Below are 21,607 nucleotides of genomic sequence, written 5' to 3'. Positions count from 1 at the left end.
TGTGTGTGCGCGCCTCGTGCAAAGATGTCGGATTTCCCCCCCCCTCCCCCCCCCCCCCAGCAGTATCTGTCAGCCTGGCTTGAGTCTCTCCAATCTGCCCTGGAGGAAAATTCCTTCCCGACCCCAAATATGGCGATAAGCTAAACCCTGAACATATGGGCAAGATTCAGCAGCCAGATACTACAGAAAATTCTTTCCTGGGTAACTCAGATCCCACCCATCTAATATCCCATCACAGGCCGTTAGCCCTATTTACCATGAATATTTAAAGATCAATTAATTCCCAAAATCACATTATCCCATCATACCATCTCCTCCATAAACTTATCGAGTAGAATCTTAAAGCCAGATAGATCTTTTGCCCCCACTGCTTCCCTTGGAAGGCTATTCCAAAACTTCACTCCTCTGATGGTTAGAAACCTTCGTCTAATTTCAAGTCTAAACTTCCTGGTGGCCACAAATTATACCCATTTGTTCTTGTGTCCACATTGGTTCTGAGCTGAAATAATTCCTCTCCCTCTCCTGTATTTATCCCTCTATAAATATATCAGAGAGCAATCATAACTCCCCTCAACCTTTTAGTTAGGCTAAACAAGCCAAGCTCCTTAAGTCTCCTTTCATAAGACAAGTTTTCCATTCCTCGGATCATCCTAGTAGCCCTTCTCTGTACCTGCTCCAGTTTGAATTCATCCTTTTTAAACATGGGAGACCAGAACTGCACACAGTATTCCAAGTGAGATCTTACCAATGCCTTGTATAATGATACTATCACCTCCTTATCTCTACTGGAAATACCTTACCTAATGCATCCCAAGACCGCATTAGCTTTTTTCAGGGCCATATCACATTGGCAGCTCATAGTCATCCTGTGGTCAACCAATACTCCAAGGTCCTTCTCCTCTTCCGTTACTTCTAATTGATGCGTCCCCAACTTATAACTAAAATTCTTGTTATTAATCCCTAAATGCATAACCTTACACGTCTCACTATTAAATTTCATCCTATTACTATTACTCCAGTTTACAAGGTCATCCAGATCCTCCTGTATAATATCCCGATCCTTCTCCGAATTGGCAATACCTCCCAGCTTTGTATCATCTGCAAACTTTATTAGCACACTCCCACTTTTTGTGCCGAGGTCAGTAATAAAAAGATTTGGTCCCAAAACCGATCCCTGAGGAACTCCACTGGTAACCTCCCTCCAACCTGACAGTTGGCCTCTCAGTAGGACCCATTGCAGTCTCCCCTTTAACCAATTCCTTATCCACTTTTTGATGTTCATATTGATCCCCATCTTCTCCAATTTAACTAATAATTCCCCATGTGGCATGGTATCAAATGCCTTACTGAAATCTAGGTAAATTACATCCACTGCATTTCCTTTATCTAAAAAATCTGTTACTTTTTCAAAAAAGGAGATTAGGGTGGTTTGGCACGATCTACCTTTTGTAAAACCATGTTGTATTATGTCCCATTTACCATAGACTTCAATATCCTTAACTAATTTCTCCTTCAAAATTTTTTCCAGGACCTTGCATACTACAGTTGTCAAACTAAGTGGCCTGTAGTTACCCGGATCACTTTTTTTTCCTTTCTTAAAAATAAGAACTATATTAGCAATTCTCCAATCATTCGGTACTACTCCTGAGTTTACAGATTCATTAAAAATTCTTGCTAATGGGCTTGCAATTTCAGGTGCCAATTCCTTTAATATTCTTGGATGAAGATTATCTGGGCCCCCCGATTTAGTCCCATTAAGCTGTTTCAGTTTCGCTTCTACCTCCGATATGGTAATATCTACCTCCATATCCTCATTCCCATTTGTCATGCTACCATTATCCCTAAGATTCTCTTTAGCCTTATTAAAGACTGAGGCAAAGTATTTGTTTAGATATAGGGCCATGCCTAGATTCTTTAACCTCCACTCCATCCTCAGTGTTTAGCGGCCCCACTTCTTCCTTCTTAGTTTTCTTCTTATTTATATGGCTATAGAACCTTTTACTATTGGTTTTAATTCCCTTTGCAAGGTCCAACTCTACTCGACTTTTAGCCCGTCTCACTTTATCCCTACATGTTCTGACCTCAATTAGGTAGCTTTCCTTGCTGATCCCTCCCATCTTGCACTCCCTGTAAGCTCTCTGCTTCTTCTTAATCACTTCTCTAAGATGCTTCCTATGAATTTTTTCCCCTTTCTTGGGATACAGGCTTCCGATAGCTTCTGCAGCTTTGATTTAAAGTAATCTCAGGCCTCGTCTACCTTTAGATCCATAAGTTCTTCAGTCCAATCCACTTCCCTAACTAATTTCCTTAATTTTTGAAAGTCAGCCCTTTTGAAATCAAAAACTCTAGTTGCAGATTTATTTTTGTTAATCCTTCCGTTCAGTTTGAACTGAATTAGCTCATGATCACTTGAGCCAAGATTGTCCCCTAAAACCATTTCTTCTATGAGGTCCTCGCTACTTACCAAAATTAAATCTAAAATGGCATCCCCTCTAGTCGGTTCAGCAACTACTTGATGAAGGAATCCATCAGTTATCGCATCTAGGAAAATCTGAGCCCTATTATTATTACTAGTACTGGTCCTCCAGTCTATATCTGGGAAGTTAAAGTCTCCCATGATCATGCAGTTTCCGTTAGTATTTACTTTATTAAAAACATTAAAAAGGGCTCTATCCATATCCAAATTAGATCCCAGAGGTCTATAGCACACCCCAAGCACTATCATAGGAGAGGCTGTACTAGTTATCTTCCCCAATGTAATTTTTGCCCAGACGGACTCTGTCTTATCCATTGCATCACTTCTTATTTCTTTACATTCTACTACCTCCTTGATATACAATGCTACTCCACCACCTTTCCCTTTGTTTCTGTCTTTCCTAAACAGCACATACCCTTCAATACCTGTAGTCCAGTCATGACTACTATTCCACCATGTTTCTGTTGTTCCTATAATATCTGGTTTCACTTCCTGCACCAGTAGCTCTAGTTCCTCCATTTTGTTACCTAGGCTCCTCGCATTGGTGTAAAAACATCTTAATTTTTGCTGTTTGGCCTCGCTCACATTTTGTACCCTATTAGGCACAGTCATTCTACAGCCAGTATAACCTATTAGACTAGTATCCACACTGCCCTCGCTCCTTATATACATTCTCCTACCCACGGCTGTATCCTTTCTTACTTCGTCTTCCCTCTCAATGCTAAAATCTGGTGTGGAGATTACCTGGACATCTCCCAACCATCTCCCCCTAATTCCTAGTTTAAAGCTCTCTTTATCAGTTGTGCCAGCCTTGATCCTAGAAGTTTATTTCCTTCCCTACTCAGATGAAGTCCATCCCGAGAGAACTGTCCTCTGTCCGTGAATGCCTCCCAGTGGCCATACATCCCAAAGCCCTCCTTATAGCACCACTGCCTAAGCCATCTGTTGACAGTCATAATCTTGTCAGACCTTTGTTGCCCTTCTCTAGGAACAGGAAGGATCCCGCTAAAGATCACCTGAGCCTCAATTTCCTTAAGCGTCTTCCCCAGCCTAGCATAGTCTCCCTTAATACTTTCCAGCGAGAATCTATCCGTATCATTTGTTCCCACATGAAGGATAATTAGGGGCTTCTTTCCCGCTCCCTTTAGGATCCTTTTCAACCTCAGGTCTACGTCCCGTATCTTAGCACCCGGAAGACAGCACACCCTTTTTTAATTTTGTTTATTTTATTGAAAATCAGTCTGTTGCTATGCACTGGCAGTGCAATGAGATCAGCTATTAAAAAAAAAACCAAAACCTGCTTTGGTGCATCCATCCGTAATACCATTAGAGCTTGCAGTTTAAAATGTAATTCTACAAAGATGAAGTTAATTGGGATTTAGAATGTGGGTATGATTGTGTTGCATTTCATTGTTTCATCTTGTTTGTTAATATCTGGTGGACATTTAGTGCAATTTATCTTCTCAACCATCGTTCACGTTTAATTTTAACTATTTTTAACAAGATACTGTTTGACTTTTATTTATACTCATGTTTTAGTTAGTTAATTGTTTGATTCAGAACATACAGGGGTTACAACATGGTGCAAAGTCCAACTGATGTCACTATGGAAAACAACCTTTCCAGGATTATCTCAGCCGTTTCCCAGGCATTAACAACATCAACTACTAGAGCACTTACAGTGAGTATTTTTATAATCTATAAATAACGTATTTTTAATAGTGTTATATAAATAAATTCAATACTTTCTTGCTGTATGCATGTGTCTTTAGTGTCATATAGCATGTAATGAAGAAATGTTAATGATGGAAATACAGTATATTTTGCTGCTATCTCCTATACTGTTAACATTGTACCATCTTCCTTAATTTTTTCAGTTTGGCTGCTGTGAAGCTTTGTGTCTTCTCTCCACAACATTTCCAGTCTGCACATGGACTGTAGGATGGCATTGTGGGTATGTTTCTTCATCCAGTATACAAGCTTCTAGAATTCGTAGATTTATAGATATTAAGGTCAGAAGGGACCATTATGATCATCTCGTTTGACCTCCTGCACAATGCAGGTCACAGAATCTCACTCACCCACTCCTGCGATAAACCTCTCACCTATGTCTGAGCTATTGAAGTCCTCAAATCATGGTTTAAAGACTTTAAGGAGCAGAGAATCCTCCAGCAAGTGACACGTGCCCCATGCTACAGAGGAAGGCGAAATCCCCCAGGGCCTCTTCCAATCTGCCCTGAAGGAAAATTCCTTCCCGACCCCAAATGTGACAATGAGCTGAACCCTGAGCATATGGGCAGGATTCACCAGCCAGATACCCAAAAGAATTCTCTGTAGTAACTCAGATCCCACCCCATCTAACATCCCATCACAGGCCATTTGGCCTATTTACCATGAATATTTAAAGATCACTTAATTGCCAAAATCATGTTATCCTATCATACCATCCACTCCATAAACTTATTGAGTTTAATCTTGAAGTCAGATAGGTCTTTTGCCCCCACTGCTTCCCTTGGAAGGCTATTCCAGAACTTCACTCCTCCGATGGTTAGAAACCTTCGTCTAATTTCAAGTCTAAACTTTCTGATGCCCAGTTTATATCCATTTGTTCTTGTACCACATTGGTTCTGAGCTTAAATAATTCCTCTCCCTCTCTGGTATTTATCCCTCTGATATATTTATAGAGAGCAATCATATCTCCCCTTAACCTTCTTTTGGTTAAGCTAAACAAGCCAAGCTCTTTGAGTCTCCCTTCATAAGACAGGTTTTCCATTCCTCGGATCATCCTAGTAGTCCTTCTCTGTACCTGTTCCAGTTTGAATTCATCCTTCTTAAACATGGGAGTCCAGAACTGCACACAGTATTCCAAGTGAGATCTTACCAGTGCCTTGTATAACGGTACTAACACCTCCTTATCTCTACTGGAAATACCTCGCCTAATGCATCCCAAGACCGCATTAGCTTTTTTCAGGGCCATATGACATTGGCGGCTCAGTCATCCTGTGGTCAACCAATACTCCAAGGTCCTTCTCCTCCTCTGTTACTTCTAATTGATGCGTCACCAGCTTATAACTAAAATTCTTGTTATTAGCAAAGCCCTCTACTTCCTTGCTGATCCCGCCCTTCTTCCACTCCCTGGATGCTTTCTGCTTTTTCTTAATCGCCTCTCTGAGATGCTTCCTCATCCAGCTTGGTTAACAAAAACAGAGGAACTCATTCAGGTATCAGAAGCCGTGCTTTAATTATTTCCTGTTAAGCCTCACTTAGCAGTTGTTTAAAGATTTCATTCAGACAGGTCTACAATTATTAGTCTCATAACAGGCTGGCATTGAACCAAATAACAGCACTTTGCACAATCTTAAATAATACAGTCCAAATTCTTTGGTATTTGTTGTAACTGTTCGAAAAAAATCAGTGTTTGTATGTCAAATGGAAATGGACAAAATGTTGTGGTGGCAGAGGGGGAGGGAAAGTATTTTTCAAGCTTCTGAAGGAATGTTATAAACTCTGGAGTGGTAAATAAAAATATGTAGAGAAAAAAATTGCCTTTTTGGGGTTGGGGGAGAAGTCTGAATTTTTCATGTGGCCTATTCGTTAGGTCTGTGTTGTAAGTGTTTGGCAATGGAAACTGGTATATAGCTGTTTTTATAAAAGAGACTGGCAGATGCTTCCTAGTTGCTTTTATTGGGAAGTCTGTGAGAAATGGAACGCACTAGTTGAAGTGCGTACTTACACTTATGTGGATAAAATGATTTTGAAAGCCTTAAGATACTGTCTGTGTTCCGAAGAGATCTGTTACTGTAGCCTTGTTAATGTTAGGGTTTGATCTTGTCTTTGGATACCAGTGTGTGTACTGCTGCATGTCCACTAAAATTGGTTACTGCACAGGTGTAAAAAGAAAGGAGTACTTGTGGCACCTTAGAGACTAACAAATTTATTTGAGCATAAGTTTTCGTGAGCTACAGCTTACTTCATCGGATGCATTTTCCACCGAATGCATCCGATGAAGTGAGCTGTAGCTCACGAAAGCTTATGCTCAGATAAATTTGTTAGTCTCTAAGGTTTCAGAGTAGCAGCCGTGTTAGTCTGTATTCGCAAAAAGAAAAGGAGTACTTGTGGCACCTTAGAGACTAACAAATTTATTAGAGCATAAGCTTTCGTGAGCTACAGCTCACTTCATCGGATGCATTTGGTGGAAAAAACAGAGGAGAGATTTATATACACACGCACAGAGAACATGAAACAATGGGTTTATCATACACACTGTAAGGAGAGTGATCACTTAAGATAAGCCATCACGAACAGCAGGGGTGGGGAAGGAGGAAAACCTTTCATGGTGACAAGCAGGTAGGCTAATTCCAGCAGTTAACAAGAATATCAGAGGAACAGTGGGGGGTGGGGTGGGAGGGAGAAATACCATGGGGAAATAGTTTTACTTTCTGTAATGACTCATCCATTCCCAGTCTCTATTCAAGCCTAAATTAATTGTATCCAGTTTGCAAATTAATTCCAATTCAGCAGTCTCTCGTTGGAGTCTGTTTTTGAAGCTTTTTTGTTGAAGTATAGCCACTCTTAGGTCTGTGATCGAGTGACCAGAGAGATTGAAGTGTTCTCCAACTGGTTTTTGAATGTTACCATTCTTGACGTCTGATTTGTGTCCACTCATTCTTTTACGTAGAGACTGTCCAGTTTGGCCAATGTACATGGCAGAGGGGCATTGCTGGCACATGATGGCATATATCACATTGGTAGATGCGCAGGTGAACGAGCCTCTGATAGTGTGGCTGATGTGATTAGGCCCTATGATGGTATCCCCTGAATAGATATGTGGACAGAGTTGGCAACGGGCTTTGTTGCAAGGATAGGTTCCTGGGTTAGTGGTTCTGTTGTGTGGGGTGTGGTTGCTGGTGAGTATTTGCTTCAGATTGGGGGGCTGTCTGTAAGCAAGGACTGGTCTGTCTCCCAAGATCTGAGAGAGCGATGGCTCGTCCTTCAGGATAGGTTGTAGATCCTTGATGATGCGTTGGAGAGGTTTTAGTTGGGGGCTGAAGGTGATGGCTAGTGGCGTTCTGTTGTTTTCTTTGTTGGGCCTGTCCTGTAGTAGGTGACTTCTGGGTACTCTTCTGGCTCTGTCAATCTGTTTCTTCACTTCAGCAGGTGGGTATTGTAGTTGTAGGAATGCATGATAGAGATCTTGTAGGTGTTTGTCTCTGTCTGAGGGGTTGGAGCAAATGCGGTTATATCGTAGCGGTTGGCTGTAGACAATGGATCGAGTGGTATGATCTGGATGAAAGCTAGAGGCATGTAAGTAGGAATAGTGGTCAGTAGGTTTCCGATATAGGGTGGTGTTTATGTGACCATCGCTTATTAGCACCGTAGTGTCCAGGAAGTGGATCTCTTGTGTGGACTGGTCCAGGCTGAGGTTGATGGTGGGATGGAAATTGTTGAAATCATGGTGGAATTCCTCAAGAGCTTCTTTTCCATGGGTCCAGATGATGAAGATGTCATCAATGTAGCGCAAGTAGAGTAGGGGCATTAGGGGACGAGAGCTGAGGAAGCGTTGTTCTAAGTCAGCCATAAAAATGTTGGCATACTGTGGGGCCATGCGGGTACCCATCGCAGTGCCGCTGATTTGAAGGTATACATTGTCACCAAATGTGAAATCGTTATGGGTCAGGACAAAGTCACAAAGTTCTGCCACCAGGTTAGCCGTGACAGTATCGGGGATACTGTTCCTGACGGCTTGTAGTCCATCTTTGTGTGGAATGTTGGTGTAGAGGGCTTCTACTTCCATAGTGGCTAGGATGGTGTTTTTAGGAAGATCACCAATGGACTGTAGTTTCCTCAGGAAATCGGTGGTGTCTCGAAGATAGCTGGGAGTGCTGGTAACGAAGGGCCTGAGGAGGGAGTCTACATAGCCAGACAATCCTGCTGTCAGGGTGCCAATGCCTGAGATGATGACCTAAGACCTAAGAGTGGCTATACTTCAACAAAAAAGCTTCAAAAACAGACTCCAACGAGAGACTGCTGAATTGGAATTAATTTGCAAACTGGATACAATTAATTTAGGCTTGAATAGAGACTGGGAATGGATGAGTCATTACACAAAGTAAAAGTATTTCCCCATGGTATTTCTCCCTCCCACCCCACCCCCCACTGTTCCTCTGATATTCTTGTTAACTGCTGGAATTAGCCTACCTGCTTGTCACCATGAAAGGTTTTCCTCCTTTCCCCCCCCCTGCTGTTGGTGATGGCTTATCTTAAGTGATCACTCTCCTTACAGTGTGTATGATAAACTCATTGTTTCATGTTCTCTGTGCGTGTGTATATAAATCTCTCCTCTGTTTTTTCCACCAAATGCATCCGATGAAGTGAGCTGTAGCTCACGAAAGCTTATGCTCTAATAAATTTATTAGTCTCTAAGGTGCCACAAGTACTCCTTTTCTTTTAGTCTCTAAGGTGCCACAAGCACTCCTTTTCTTTTTGCAAATACAGACTAACATGGCTGCTACTCTGAAACCTGCACAGATGTAAATATTGTAGCTGATTTTAGATGTTGTGGGATTTTTTGTTTTGGTCAAACCTTGTTGTTCCAAGTGTTCTTATTTATTTGTGTGTGTGTGTGTGTGTGTGTGTGTTTGTGTTTCTTTTGCATCTGCTATTTTCAGTTAACCAAATATACAGTAATAAACTACTGCTATCATCTGTTTGTACTTCCCATGCTGACTGTGCTTCTTTTGCTCGTGTTTGGGGCTCCTCCTAGGGCCACCTCTAGGGCCAGCAGCGGGGGGCCAGGACAGGGACCACCCCCGGGCCGGGACCCCTGCGTTGAACCCGCTGCTCCGCCCCACACAGGGGCTCATTGGTTGACTGAGTGGGGCCAAGGGAAAAAAAAGGATGGCCGGAATTCCACCCCTGGAAATGTGCCGCCGCACGCATGTGCTTGCTTTGCTGGTGCCTAGAGCCAGTCCTAGCTGCTCCTCCCTCACATTAGGCTTCTGTTCAAGTCCTTCAAGTTCACGTGTTTGCTTGGGTACTGGTTTCTCTCCCTATTTTCACATATACAGAATTAGTCTCTCACATGCTTTCTCATGTTTTTGACTTCATGCTTTTTCATGTTTTTGACTTTTTTCTCCCTTTCTGGTGGCTGAATCGCAAGGGTAATTTGTGCCTTAATTTCATTACTTGTGGTAAAATTTCAAAATCTTGCTGCTTCTCTGGTTGCCTGAAGTTGTGTTGTGAAGTCTAATCTCTTTAAAGATGGTATCTTTTTTTGTTCATTATCTTGCTCTGTCTTTCTATACCAGGCTCAATTTTGCAATACTATTGCAATTAGCAGTCCATCCATTCACTTTACTATGTGCGACTTTTGTGTGCTGAAAGTCAATCTTTTTGAGCTACAATCTTCTCATTTTACAGGTGAAATAGGTCAGACCTGATCAATACTTGACCAGCAAGAAGGATGGATAAAAATCTATAGGCTTTTTTGGGGTTGGTTTTTTTTTTTTTAAATTAAAAAGTATTTTTTTAATTGGATTTTTTATTTTAAGTTTTATATTTTTTTTATTTTTTAAAAATAAACCTGTTTAAAATGAAATCCAAATTTAATGCAAAATATGTTAAGTCCTAAACTTGTTATAGTTTAGTTGTAAATGTGAAACATATTTATAAGAGAAGTTTATGTACCCAAAGCATTTAAAGTTCTTTTGTTTAATAAAAATAAATGTATATGCTGTTTTGTGTCTAATTAAATTCCATTTACCATCCTAATGCAGCTTGACGCAAATGAGCAAAAGGTTAATTATCTAGTAAATAAGCAATATATCATTCACCATTTTCTAGTATACTAATACAAAAATATACAGCTAATAAGAATCTGAAAATATTAAACTATATAATTGGTTCAATAAATGTATATAGTTATAATAAACCTTCCTAGGTAGCAAAAAGATTCACCAAATCTAGTGCAAAGGCTTTATTTAGTTGGAAATCAACATGTTTGAATGGTTATATCAACCAACAAGAGCTCACCTTTCTTTAGAAAATAACTGAAGTACAAATGGAAATGCTGATTAAAATTGATCATTTAAATTCAGTCTTTCCACTAGGTGAATAAAATCATGATTTAAATCGGTCCCTGTGTTTGGAGATCACAAAGCAAAAGTAGAGTATTATAGAAAGTGCGGTTGATGATTTAATAAATAACTCATGACCTTCTCTGAGTCAACATAGAATCAGTGTCTCTTCATGGGGCTCAATCTTGTTAAAGTCCCATATGTAGGTCCAAAATGAATCTGCTTATTCTTATTTTCCAGGCCCTCTGCTGTTTAGCCCCTTGTACTCCTCTCAGCTTTGTCTTCTTTTAGTCTCTCACAGTGTTTTCTTTACTCTACCCATACTGTTTGTCTGATTGCTCCCTACCATTTCTATCTCTGTTGTTTTTCATTCTGTTTATAAACTTGAAATTACCTGTCCACCATGCCTCCACTCTTTTTTCATTAAATTTCTGCTCCATTCCCTTCAGTGTGGCTTGCCAACTTGTATGTATAAAATGTACAAATAACAGGTTCAAATAAAAACCACCCTCAAGATGCATGCAGTACTCCACCACGATTTTATGGTCATGTTGTTGTCTTTTTGGCTTTCTCTTTTCCCAGGCTCTCCAATTGGTTGTGTTTCCTCTTGTTGTTCTTCCATTCATTTAGATTGCAAATTCTGTGGAATAGAAACTCATTTTGGTAACGTTTGTGTGCATTGATGGTGGGAGGGGGCTCCAGGCAGGGTGTTGGGGTGCAGGAGGGTGCTCCGGGCTGGAGCAGGGTGTTAGGGTGTGGAGGGGGTCTGTATGTGGGACGGGGCTTTGGGCTGGGCAGCAAGTTGGGATGTGTTAGGGGGTGCAGGGAGTGGGCTCTGGGTGGCGCTTACGTCAGGCGGCTCCTGGGAAGCGGTGGCATGTCATCCCTCTCCCCCTCCCCCAATCTTGGACGAAGGCGTGGCCAGGCAGCTCTGCGTGCTGCAGGCGCCTCCCGTGGTTCCTGGCCAATGGGAGCTGCGCAGTTGGCACTCAGGGTGGGGGCAGTGCATGCCATCCCTCCCCCTAGGAGAGACATGTTGATACTTCCTGGGAGCTGCGCGGAGCCTGCCAGCCCCGCACCAACCGGACTTTTAAGAGCTGCCAGGGTCCCTTTTCCACTGAATGTTCTGGTCGAAAACTGGACACCTGGCTACCCTCTAATCTTAACTGGTGTCCCTCAATAAGTCTAGAACTAAGTGAAACCGTTTCTGTGCTGTGTTTGAGCTTAACTTTTGAAACATTTAAATCCACATCCTTTTCCATTGTTGTTCTTAATATGTGCCTATTTCTAAACATCTTTAACAGAGCATCCAAACACATATTACGTATTTGTGAGCATTTTAATTTGATAGTTCATTATAACAAACCATTGTTTTGTGTTCCATCATGCCTTAATATTGAAATATGCAAATTAGCAAATTGTTATTTAATTGTTGTCCACTCGTAGGTTCCTTAAGTAGTGGTGGTGATCACTGCAGTAGCAAAGCCAGTTCTTTATTGGATGCACAACAGCTTCCATGTTAATCTTCGCTGAAACTTTTTGTGTGCGTACTTAATCAAAATACTAAAGGTAGTTCAGCCATACCGATAGATCAATAGTTACTAGTTAATAAGAAATATAATGTTAAAACCATGTACCACACTGTTCTTAGTTTCCATAAGACTGAAAATTTGCCTAGGAAGACATGTATGACAATTTCATAATTAAACTTTCAGTGCTTCCCAGCCGAGTCCTTTGGAGGAATCTCGGAAGAGCTGTACCATTGGAATGGCTGGAATGGTTTTGTCCCTTCTTTCAACGGCCTGGTTCCCACTGGATCTTTCTGCACATCAAGATGCTTTGATTTTGGCTGGAAACTTGCTTGCAGGTAGACAAAAATTGCTGGGCTGTGTCAGTGTGTGCTCAGTGTTTATAATCTACATTATGTAGTCAGTCAATGCCCCATCATCATTTCACTCTAAGCGATAAAATACTTGCAAGCTTCAGAGCTGAAGAAATGCAGGGCGAAAAAAAAAAGTTGTTATACCCCATGGGGTTTTCGATTATCTTTCAAGTCGAATGATTCCTCCTTGTTGGGCTGGGCATCTGATGCTCGTGCTAGATCTGTGAGCCTTCTCAAGTTTTAATAATATTTGTACAATTGGCTTTCCCTATATATGACCTGATATTATGGTAAGGATATTAAGTATCAGAGGAGTAACCATGTTAGTCTGTATCCCCAAAAACAACAAGGAGTCTGTGGCACCTTAAAGACTAACAGATTTATTTGGGCTTAAGGTTTTGTGGGTAAAATACTCCACTTCTTCAGATGGATGGAGCGAAAATTACAGACACAGGCATAAATATACTGGCACATGAAGAGAAGGGAGTTACTTTACAAGTGGAGAACCAGTGTTGATAAGGCCAATTCAGTCAGAGTGGATGTGGTCCACTCCCACTAATTGATGAGGAAGGATCAATACTAAGAGAGGGAAAATTGCTTTTGTAGGTAGCCAGCCACTCCCAGTCCCTATTCAAGCCCAAATGAATGGTGGTAAGCTTGCAAATTAATTGTAGCTCTACAGTTTCTCTTTGAAGTTTGTTTTTGAAGTTTTTTTTATTGAAGGATGGCTACTTTTAAATCTGTTGTTGAATGCCTAGGGAGATTGAAATCATAGAAATGTTCTCCTACTGCCTTTTTTGTATGTTACCATTCCTGATGTCTGATTTGTGTCCATTTATTCTTTTACGTAGAGACAGTCCAGTTAGGCCAATGTACATAGCAGAGGGGCATTGTTAGCACATGATGGCATTTATCACATTGGTGGATGTGCAGGTGACTGAACCCCTGATGGTGTTGCTGATGTGGCTGGGTTCTGTGATGGTGTCACTAGAGTAGATATGGGGACAGAGTAGGCAACAGGGTTTGTTCCAGGGATTGGTTCCTGGGTTAGTCTTTCTGTGGTATGGTGTGTAGTTGCTGGTGAGTATTTGCTTCAGGTTGGGGGGCTGTCTGTAAGTGAGGACTGGCCTGCCTCCTAAGGTCTGTGAGAGAAAGGGGTCGTTTTCCAGGATAGGTTGTAGATCACTGATGATGTGCTGGAGAGGTTTTAGCTGGGGGCTGTACGTGATGGCCAGTGGTGTTCTGTTGTTTTTCTTGTTGGGCTTGTCCTGTAGTAGGTGAATTCTGGGTATCGATCTCGCTCTGTCAATCTGTTTCCTCACTTCCTCACATGGGTATTGTAGTTTTAAGAATGCTTGATAAAGATCTTGTAGGTGTTTGTCTTTGAGGGATTGGAGCAAATTCAGTTGTATCTTAGGGCTTAGCTGTAGACAATGGATTATGTGATGTTTCCTGGATGGAAGCTGGAGGCATGTAGGTAAGTATAGTGTGACAGATTTATGTTACCAATCTGCCTGAGGTGTCAGGTGATCAGGCTAAGACCACAGGATCATTAGGGGAGATGAAGGAGCACACCAAGTGACTAAATTTTAAAGCTTTATTAATAAAATAACAATGAGGAGTGCTGGATCCACCCCCACGTCACTTAGAGGAAGGAAAAAAGCATTAGTGCCTGAGCCCTAACCCACTTTCATACTCACAAATGCACAACCTAAGGCTAGCCAAGCCTGGGTGTAACATAAGAAGAAGAGGGGGAAGGGTAGACGAGAGTTCTGTCCTGTGCACAGGCCATCCAGGGTCTGCTGTTAGTGTCCGACTTGCTTTGGCTCTTGAGAGGATTTTTAAGCCCTGGGTTCTTCTGGGACATTTTGTTCAGGAACCTCTGTCCCTTGTGCTGTTTGTACCAGTCCAAACCGGCTTTCTGTGGCTTCCTTAGCCTTCGCAAAACACACCAGCTTCAGGGATGCGAAACTGTTAGTTTTCCCCTCGCTGGCCTTCACCGTCTCACTAGTTTTTGCAGTCCCTTGCAGTCTTGTTCTCCCTTGCAGTCTTTTCTCACAGGTGGTTAGGGTTGGAATCCAGGCTTCCGGTTTTCTTGGCATCAGTGAGTCTGCTTGTGTGCATTGGCCTTGGGTGGCTGGAGTCAGCTTCTTATCTTTGGACCTAGCTAGATTGTCAAGTTAACCCGTTCCTTTCTCCCTTTCTCTCGCTTTGGCCTCTCGCAACCTGCAAAGCAATCTTTCGCTCCACACTCACACCTTCAACCCCTCCCAAAATTCTTTCCCATGCATATGCATATATAGGTGTTAGCAATATACAATGCTGGTGCTTACCCCATGGGGGTCAATTTTACTGTGACTAGGACATTCCCATGGGGCAATTTTGTGAGAATTATGAGAATAGCAGTCAGTATGTTTCCAGAATAGGTTGATGTTTGTGACCATCGCTTATTTGCACTGTAGTGTCCAGGAAGTGGATCTCTTGTGTGGACTGGTCCAGGCTGAGGTTGATGGTGGGGTGGAAATTGTTGAAATCCAGGTGGAATTCTTCAAGGGCCTCCTTCCCGTGGCTCCATATGATGAAGATGTCATCAATGTAGAGCAAGTTGAGGAGGGGCACTAGGGAACGAGAGCTGAGGAAGCGTTGTTCTAAGTCAGCCATAAAAATGTTGGCATACTGTGGGGCCACGCAGGTACCCAGAGCCGTGCCACTGACTTGAAGGTATAAGTTGTCCCCAAATCTGAAATGGTTGTGGGTGAGGACAGTGTCACAAAGCTGAGCCACCGGGTGTGCCATGGCCTCATCAGGGATATTATTTCTGACAGTTTGTAGTCCATCCTCATGTGGAATGTTGGTGTAAAGAGCTTCTACATCCATGGTGGCCAGGATGGCGTTTTCAGGAAGATCACATGCATTGTAGTTTCCTCAGGAAGTCAGTGATGTTTCAAAGATAGGTAGGAGTGCTGGTAGTGTAGGGTCTGAGGAGAGCGTCCGAATAGTCACATAATCCTGCTGTAAGAGTGCAGTGCCTGAGATGATGGAGCGTCCAGGATATCCAGGTTTATGACTCTTGGGAAGCAGATAGAATACACCTGGTCGGGTCTCTAGGGGGGTGTGTCTGTGCAGATTTGTTCCTGTGCTGTAGCGGGGAGTTTCTTGAGCAGATGGTGTAGTTTCTTTTGGTACTCCTCAGTGGGATAAGAGGATAGTGGCCTCTAGAATGTGATGTTGGAGAGTTGCCTGGCAGCCTCCTGTTCATATTGGCCAAACCGGACAGTCTCTACGTAAAAGAATAAATGGACACAAATCAGACATCAGGAATGGTAACATATGACAGCCAGTAGGAGAACACTTCAATCTCCCTGGACGTTCAATAACAGATTTAAAAGTAACTATCCTTCAAGAAGAAAACTTCAAAAACAGACTTCGAAGAGAAACTGCAGAGCTGCAATTCATTGCAAACTTAACACCATTCATTTGGGCTTGAATAGAGACTGGGAGGCTGGCTCCCTACAAAAGCAATTTTCTCTCTCTCTTAATATTGACCCCTCCTCATCAATTATGTGGACCAGAGACCACATCACTCTGACTAATTTGGCCCTTGTCAACACTGGTTCTCCACTTGTAAAGTAACTCCCTTCTCTTCTTGTGCCTATGTGTGTAATTTTCACTCCATGCATCTAAAGAAGTGGGGGTTTTTACCTATGAAAGCTTATGCCCAAATAAATCTGGTAAGGATATTGTCCTTCTTCCCAATACCACTTTACAGCATTCTACAGGATGACTATCAGATGCCTTTTGGAGTTGGTCTTGCTGGATTTTAATTGGCTAAAGGATCCACTTTTAACACAAGGCACAATCATCTCTCTTGACATCAGGCCAATAAGTTACTAGCCAACACATGACTTTAGTGAAAACCTAAACCAAAGCCTTTCATGTGGTAATAATAACTGTAATTTTAAGGCTGGAATAGTCACATAAAGTCCAGGTTTCCACCTGGTCTGTGCTTTTTGAACCTTTTGAGATCTCTCCATTTTTAAATAACAGTGAGGAGAAGGGATCTGTGTGTGGAATGGCCCATATAGGATCTGTAGGTAGCAAAACATATTTCTCAAGTTACTTTTACCTTTCTTTAGGCTCGGACTTCCTGCCTGAAACAACTTGGTTTTGATACTTGACTTACTAATGCATATTGTGTGCACGTAGCTATATACTATTGTCTATACAGACATAAGACATAATGTGTGGGTATATATATTTACAATTAAAATAAAATGTAATTTTACTTGAAATAGTGTGGAGAAAGTGTGTGCAAGCATCTTATCTCTAAAATTTTTAAGATTTAATTTTTCCTTGTCTTGTAATCTCTGCTCATATGGAGAATATAATTGACTTAAAAATGCAACTTTTAAAATAGTTTCTGCTAACATTTCTTAAATACCAGTTTTCTTAAATAATGGGCTTGTTATTTCAGCAAGTGCCCCCAAATCTTTGAAAACCCCCTGGACTACTGAAGAAGATATGAATCCAGGTGCTGCTAAACAGGAGGAGCCATGGCCAGCTTTGGCTGACCGAACTCTTGTTACTTTGGTAGAACAACTCTTTTCTCATTTGCTGAAGACCATTAATATTTGTGCTCATGTGGTGGATGATGTTGCTCCTGGCCCAGCAATAAAGGTATGATTTTTATTACATTTTATGACTCCCAAAAGCTTGTGATATAAAGAGCTGCTGTTGAGTTGTGCACCTTGTTGGAGATGATTTAGACAGCCAGATATATTTATTTTGGTGGGGTGTTCAGGGGTGAGGGTGGGTGTATATGAGGAAAGCTAGTGACCTGTTAAAGAGGCACTAACAGTTGTCTTCTCATTTAGTTTTTTGTTGAACACCATTGTTCTCAGTTTCAACCTTTTTTATAAGATATTATCTTTCTCTTTCAGATTTTTTTTCTTGTAGCAAATATCCCGCCAGCTCTAGCCTTTGTTTCATAGGGTTAAGAATGCGTTGGTCTTCTTCAGTCATTGAGAGTTTGTATGCACTGTGATCAGATGTGTGATTGCAGCATGGCCTGGCATATCTACACTATTATTAATCTAGCTAGCACAGCTAAAAATGGCAGTGAAAACGTGGCAGCGTGGGCCTTAGTGAGGTTTAGCAACACGAATAAGCGGCCAGTCTCTCATGCTGCCTTTTCTTCACTCCGGTTTTTAGCCATGCTAGCTAGCATGGATATGCTATTCCATGCTGCCACCGAACCTCCAAGTGCAGGGTGGATGTATCCTGAGTGGTAGCATCATTATTGCTGCTGTTGCAGCTCTCCAGAGGGTTTATTAATATTTATCCCTTCTGTCTCCTTTATCAATAACCATAACATTTTAATGCCTCCCAAGAATATAGAAATAACAATCTTCTTTCTTCCTGCATGAGAAATAGTTTGATTAGTTCACACAGTTTTAAAATTTATTTTTATTTGCTTATTGGAAGAACTGACTGAGGATGTGAAGACAAAGAAACAAGTTTTGTATTTAGTTTAGAAAATATTGAAGTACATGGTCATTCCTACCTCTGGGGGAAGCAAGTTTATTTTCTTTCTACTGCATTCATGAGCCTCCCCCTTGTTGGTGGACAGTTTCATTTTTCTTGTAGAATTTAGCTCTTATGGAGTTAGGTCATGGTCATGGAAGGAGAGATGATCTCTCAAGTCACCAAGGTTAATCCCATGGAAGACTTCGAGCATCAGAGCAGAGACCTTGACTTATACTCTGTACTATGGAGGAGCCAGTAGAGAGGTCAAAGCACTGGGGTCATGCACTTATGGTAAATTGTTGCCAAGTGCTACTTTCAGTCTGGTTGGCTGGCTTGCTATGCAGCCCCAAACAAACTTTAAATTGAAAGAGGCTGTTTTTAGTGTTTGGATATATAGTGGAAGGTTTGTTTTATAGAATGTAGCTTGAAAGGTATTGCTCACTGCATTTTTTTAATGTAGACTAAATTCTGAGACTTAGCTACATAATATCGATTAAGGGTGTCAAGCTGCTAAGGATATAGTAGAATGCTTTTGATATTCTTTTACATGTTTTGAACCCAGAGAAACTTAGTAATAAAACTTAATCTGTTTCCTTGGTCTTTGTAGTTCTTATGCTCAAATTGAGACTTAAAATATTGCTATATTCTCCTCTCCTCTCCAACACAATTGCATCCTGGCCACCTGTCACCGTGCCTCAGGGGGTCACAGCTGAGAATACCAGATTAAGGACAAACTGCTGAGAAATGGGGCAGACCCACCCCAAACTGGTGATTATTCTTCCATAAGATATATCAAGCCAGTAACAAAAGCAAACTTCTGTCTCACCATACCAGTTAACAAGAAGTCAGAAATGCAGTGTCCTTAAACATTCCAGCAATTATTTTACCACCTAGACACTAGACTATATGAAGAGTGGTTATCTAAAACCAATTTAATCAAACAAGGGGTTCTTCTTGTTGAATCCCAAGAGATCAGCCACATAGCCAGGTAAATGTATAACTCAGGTTTTACCCAATAATCACATTGTTACCAATCCTTTAGTATCTAATATCTAAAGGTTTATAAGAGAAAAGGATGAGAGAGTTAAAATGGTCAAAGGAATCAAATACAAAAATTTTGCAATAGTTGTATGTATCAGGTTTGAAGCAGTGATGCAATAAATTGCTGGTTTGTAAAGTCTTTGGTAGCTTCCAAAAGATTGGAAGGTCTCCAGTCCATTGGTTATAATGCTTCTGTTAGTGTAAGTTCATAGTTCAGAGCAGGAAAGAGGCAAAATGGAGATGCTACCAGGGTTTTTTATACATCCTCCCATGTGGAATGGATGCTCTCAGTCTTCATTTGTGGAAAAGTATAGGCACAAGATAGAGTCCAGGGTCACATGAGCTAGTCACATGCCCTTGCATGCTTTGATGAGTCATAGAAGTAGCCATTATGCATATTCTGGCTAAAAGGTCCTCAGACAAGCCAGTCGGATGGGGATAAACTTTTATGACCCATTGTGTTAGTTGATGGGCCATCAACTTGAATGGTCGATTCAGTGTGCTGGCCAGATTGGATGTAAACTACCTGATGGGTGTTAATCCAGGAACAAACACACTTGGAATATAGGTGTATAGTCAATATTCATAACTTTAGATACAAAGATGATACATGCATACAAACAGGATAATCATATTTGATAGATTGTAACTTTTCCATTGATATCTTATATGACATACTTTGTATAATTGTTGCAATTTTATAACAATGGTAGCAACAAGGATCTGCGTGGTCATATTTTAATCATACAGCGTCACATCCCCAAACTAATAAGATTAGGTACAACCATGGTTGAAAAAGGCATGTGTAATTAAACGTGTGTATCCCTATAAATGTATTCTATGTTCAGTTGAAAGAAAAAGTGCTGACATTTAAGCTGTCACACTGTTTCAAACATTGTTATTTTAGGCAACATTACCTTCTCTCTCAAACCCACCTTCTCTAAGTCCAATTCGTCGGAAAGGGAAAGAGAGAGAACCTGCGGAACAAACATCTGTACCAATGAGCCCTAAAAAGGGTAGTGAAACTAATCCAGGTAAGGAGATATTGTGTGTATGTACGCATGTGGTGTATTGGGAAGAAATACTGATTTGCGTAATTCACTTTACTGTGAAGTTCCAATGTTAATTCTGAAGAAGGTTGCATATAATCAGAAGAAATTTATTTTCAGTACTAAATCTTGAGTGGCAATACTTTTTTCATAAAGAACCCATTAGCTCTTTGGTAACAGTATGCCTTTGTGCCTCTTACTGTTACCATCATGCTTTCAAATCCCATAAACTGGTGACTAAAACCAAAAATAGTTTGTATATATGCTTTGCAAATGGAAGCTCTGCTCCTATTCAGAGCACTGAGTAGGTGATTCTAGAAAGCAAAACTCTAAATACTGAAAATATAATAGCTTGCAGGTTTTTCTGTAGCTATTGCGGAAATAGGCAGCAGTAAAAGGAGAAAAAGTTAATTCTGCTTTAAAATAGTTCTTGCGAACTTCAGTAATGAGTTCTGTATGGGTTAGCTGTCTTATTTTGTAGCTGATTTGCATAGAATGTATTGTTTTATAATACTGTAAATGCAGGTCCTCTGAGTCATTCTATGAGCGTAAACACAGTTCTTATTCTAAGCATTCAGATATATATGTTGACTCATATTACAGTGCATTTCAAAGTGGTCAAATTAAATATTCAAGAACACCATGGAATATAGTTAATGTGCTAATTGATCAGGATTATTTTTCTCTTTTCGTAAGCTACTAGGCAGACCGATACTTCAGGGCCTGCTCCAACAAGTAAATCATCGTCACTGGGCAGTTTCTATCATCTTCCATCGTATCTCAAGTTATATGATGTCTTGAAAGCTACCCATGCTAACTATAAGGTACAATACCATGTCCTCTAGGTGAAATACAAGAGAACTCTTTTCTGCTAGTGGTACACTACCCCGTGTTGTAAGTTTCACTCTTCTTTGAGTGCTTGTCCATATTGTCCACTGGTGGTGTGAATTTGCCCTGTGCACTGAAATTCATATTCTTTTGGCCAGCAGTATCCTTTGTGGCAATACCAGCACCCTCAGTGTCTTTGTCCCTCCAACCCGAAGGCATATAAAGGGCAGGCCAACCCCAGCCATCCCTCAATTCCTTCTTCGTGTCCGTGGCTAGTAGTTGGAACTTGCAGTGTCTACACTTCTCGCTCACTGTGTAGCCTGTCCATTGTGCAGTAAATAGATGAACACTTAACAGTTCTTTTGCTCAAATAAATTTGTTAGCCACAAGTACTCCTTTTCTTTTTGCGGATACAGACTAACACAGCCGCTACTCTGAAACCGGTCATTTTTTATAGTGTTTCCTTTTCTCATTTGAGGAGACAAAACTTTCCTTTGCCAGTATCTGGTCCGGTCATTATGATTGAACACAAATCTCTAGGCTTTAAAAGTTTCCTTGCATACGAGGCGGTAGTTCCCCTAATGATGGGCACACATGGTGCTTAATGTGTCTAGGTAAGGGGCACATGCTATGTGCTATTGTAAATCATTTTCAAAGAACTCAAAAGGCAAGAATCCCACCTGAAATAGCTTCTAAATAGACATTGAGGCATCCTTCTTCATATCCTACA

At 41.1% G+C, this 21,607-nt stretch overlaps 1 protein-coding gene across 3 annotated transcripts in view; it reads left to right on the top strand.

Moving 5' to 3' along the window:
- HTT (huntingtin) overlaps positions 1-21,607 on the top strand; it is a 190,995-nt gene that overhangs the window by 70,160 nt on the left and 99,228 nt on the right. For all 3 annotated transcript variants that reach the window (XR_006280578.1, XM_038399202.2, XM_038399201.2), the window contains 6 exons: positions 4,037-4,157; positions 4,354-4,430; positions 12,267-12,418; positions 16,908-17,110; positions 19,908-20,034; positions 20,746-20,873. Coding sequence is in view for 2 of the 3 variants with exons in the window: in XM_038399202.2 (XP_038255130.1) it covers positions 4,037-4,157; positions 4,354-4,430; positions 12,267-12,418; positions 16,908-17,110; positions 19,908-20,034; positions 20,746-20,873 (808 nt within the window). In the remaining variant the exon portion in view is untranslated. The remainder of the gene's footprint in view (positions 1-4,036; positions 4,158-4,353; positions 4,431-12,266; positions 12,419-16,907; positions 17,111-19,907; positions 20,035-20,745; positions 20,874-21,607) is intronic.

Source organism: Dermochelys coriacea, chromosome 4, assembly GCF_009764565.3.
Source record: "Dermochelys coriacea isolate rDerCor1 chromosome 4, rDerCor1.pri.v4, whole genome shotgun sequence".
Lineage (NCBI taxonomy): Eukaryota > Metazoa > Chordata > Testudines > Dermochelyidae > Dermochelys > Dermochelys coriacea.
The sequence above is the reverse complement of the archived record's forward strand: the minus strand, read 5'-3'. Positions and strand labels throughout refer to the sequence as shown.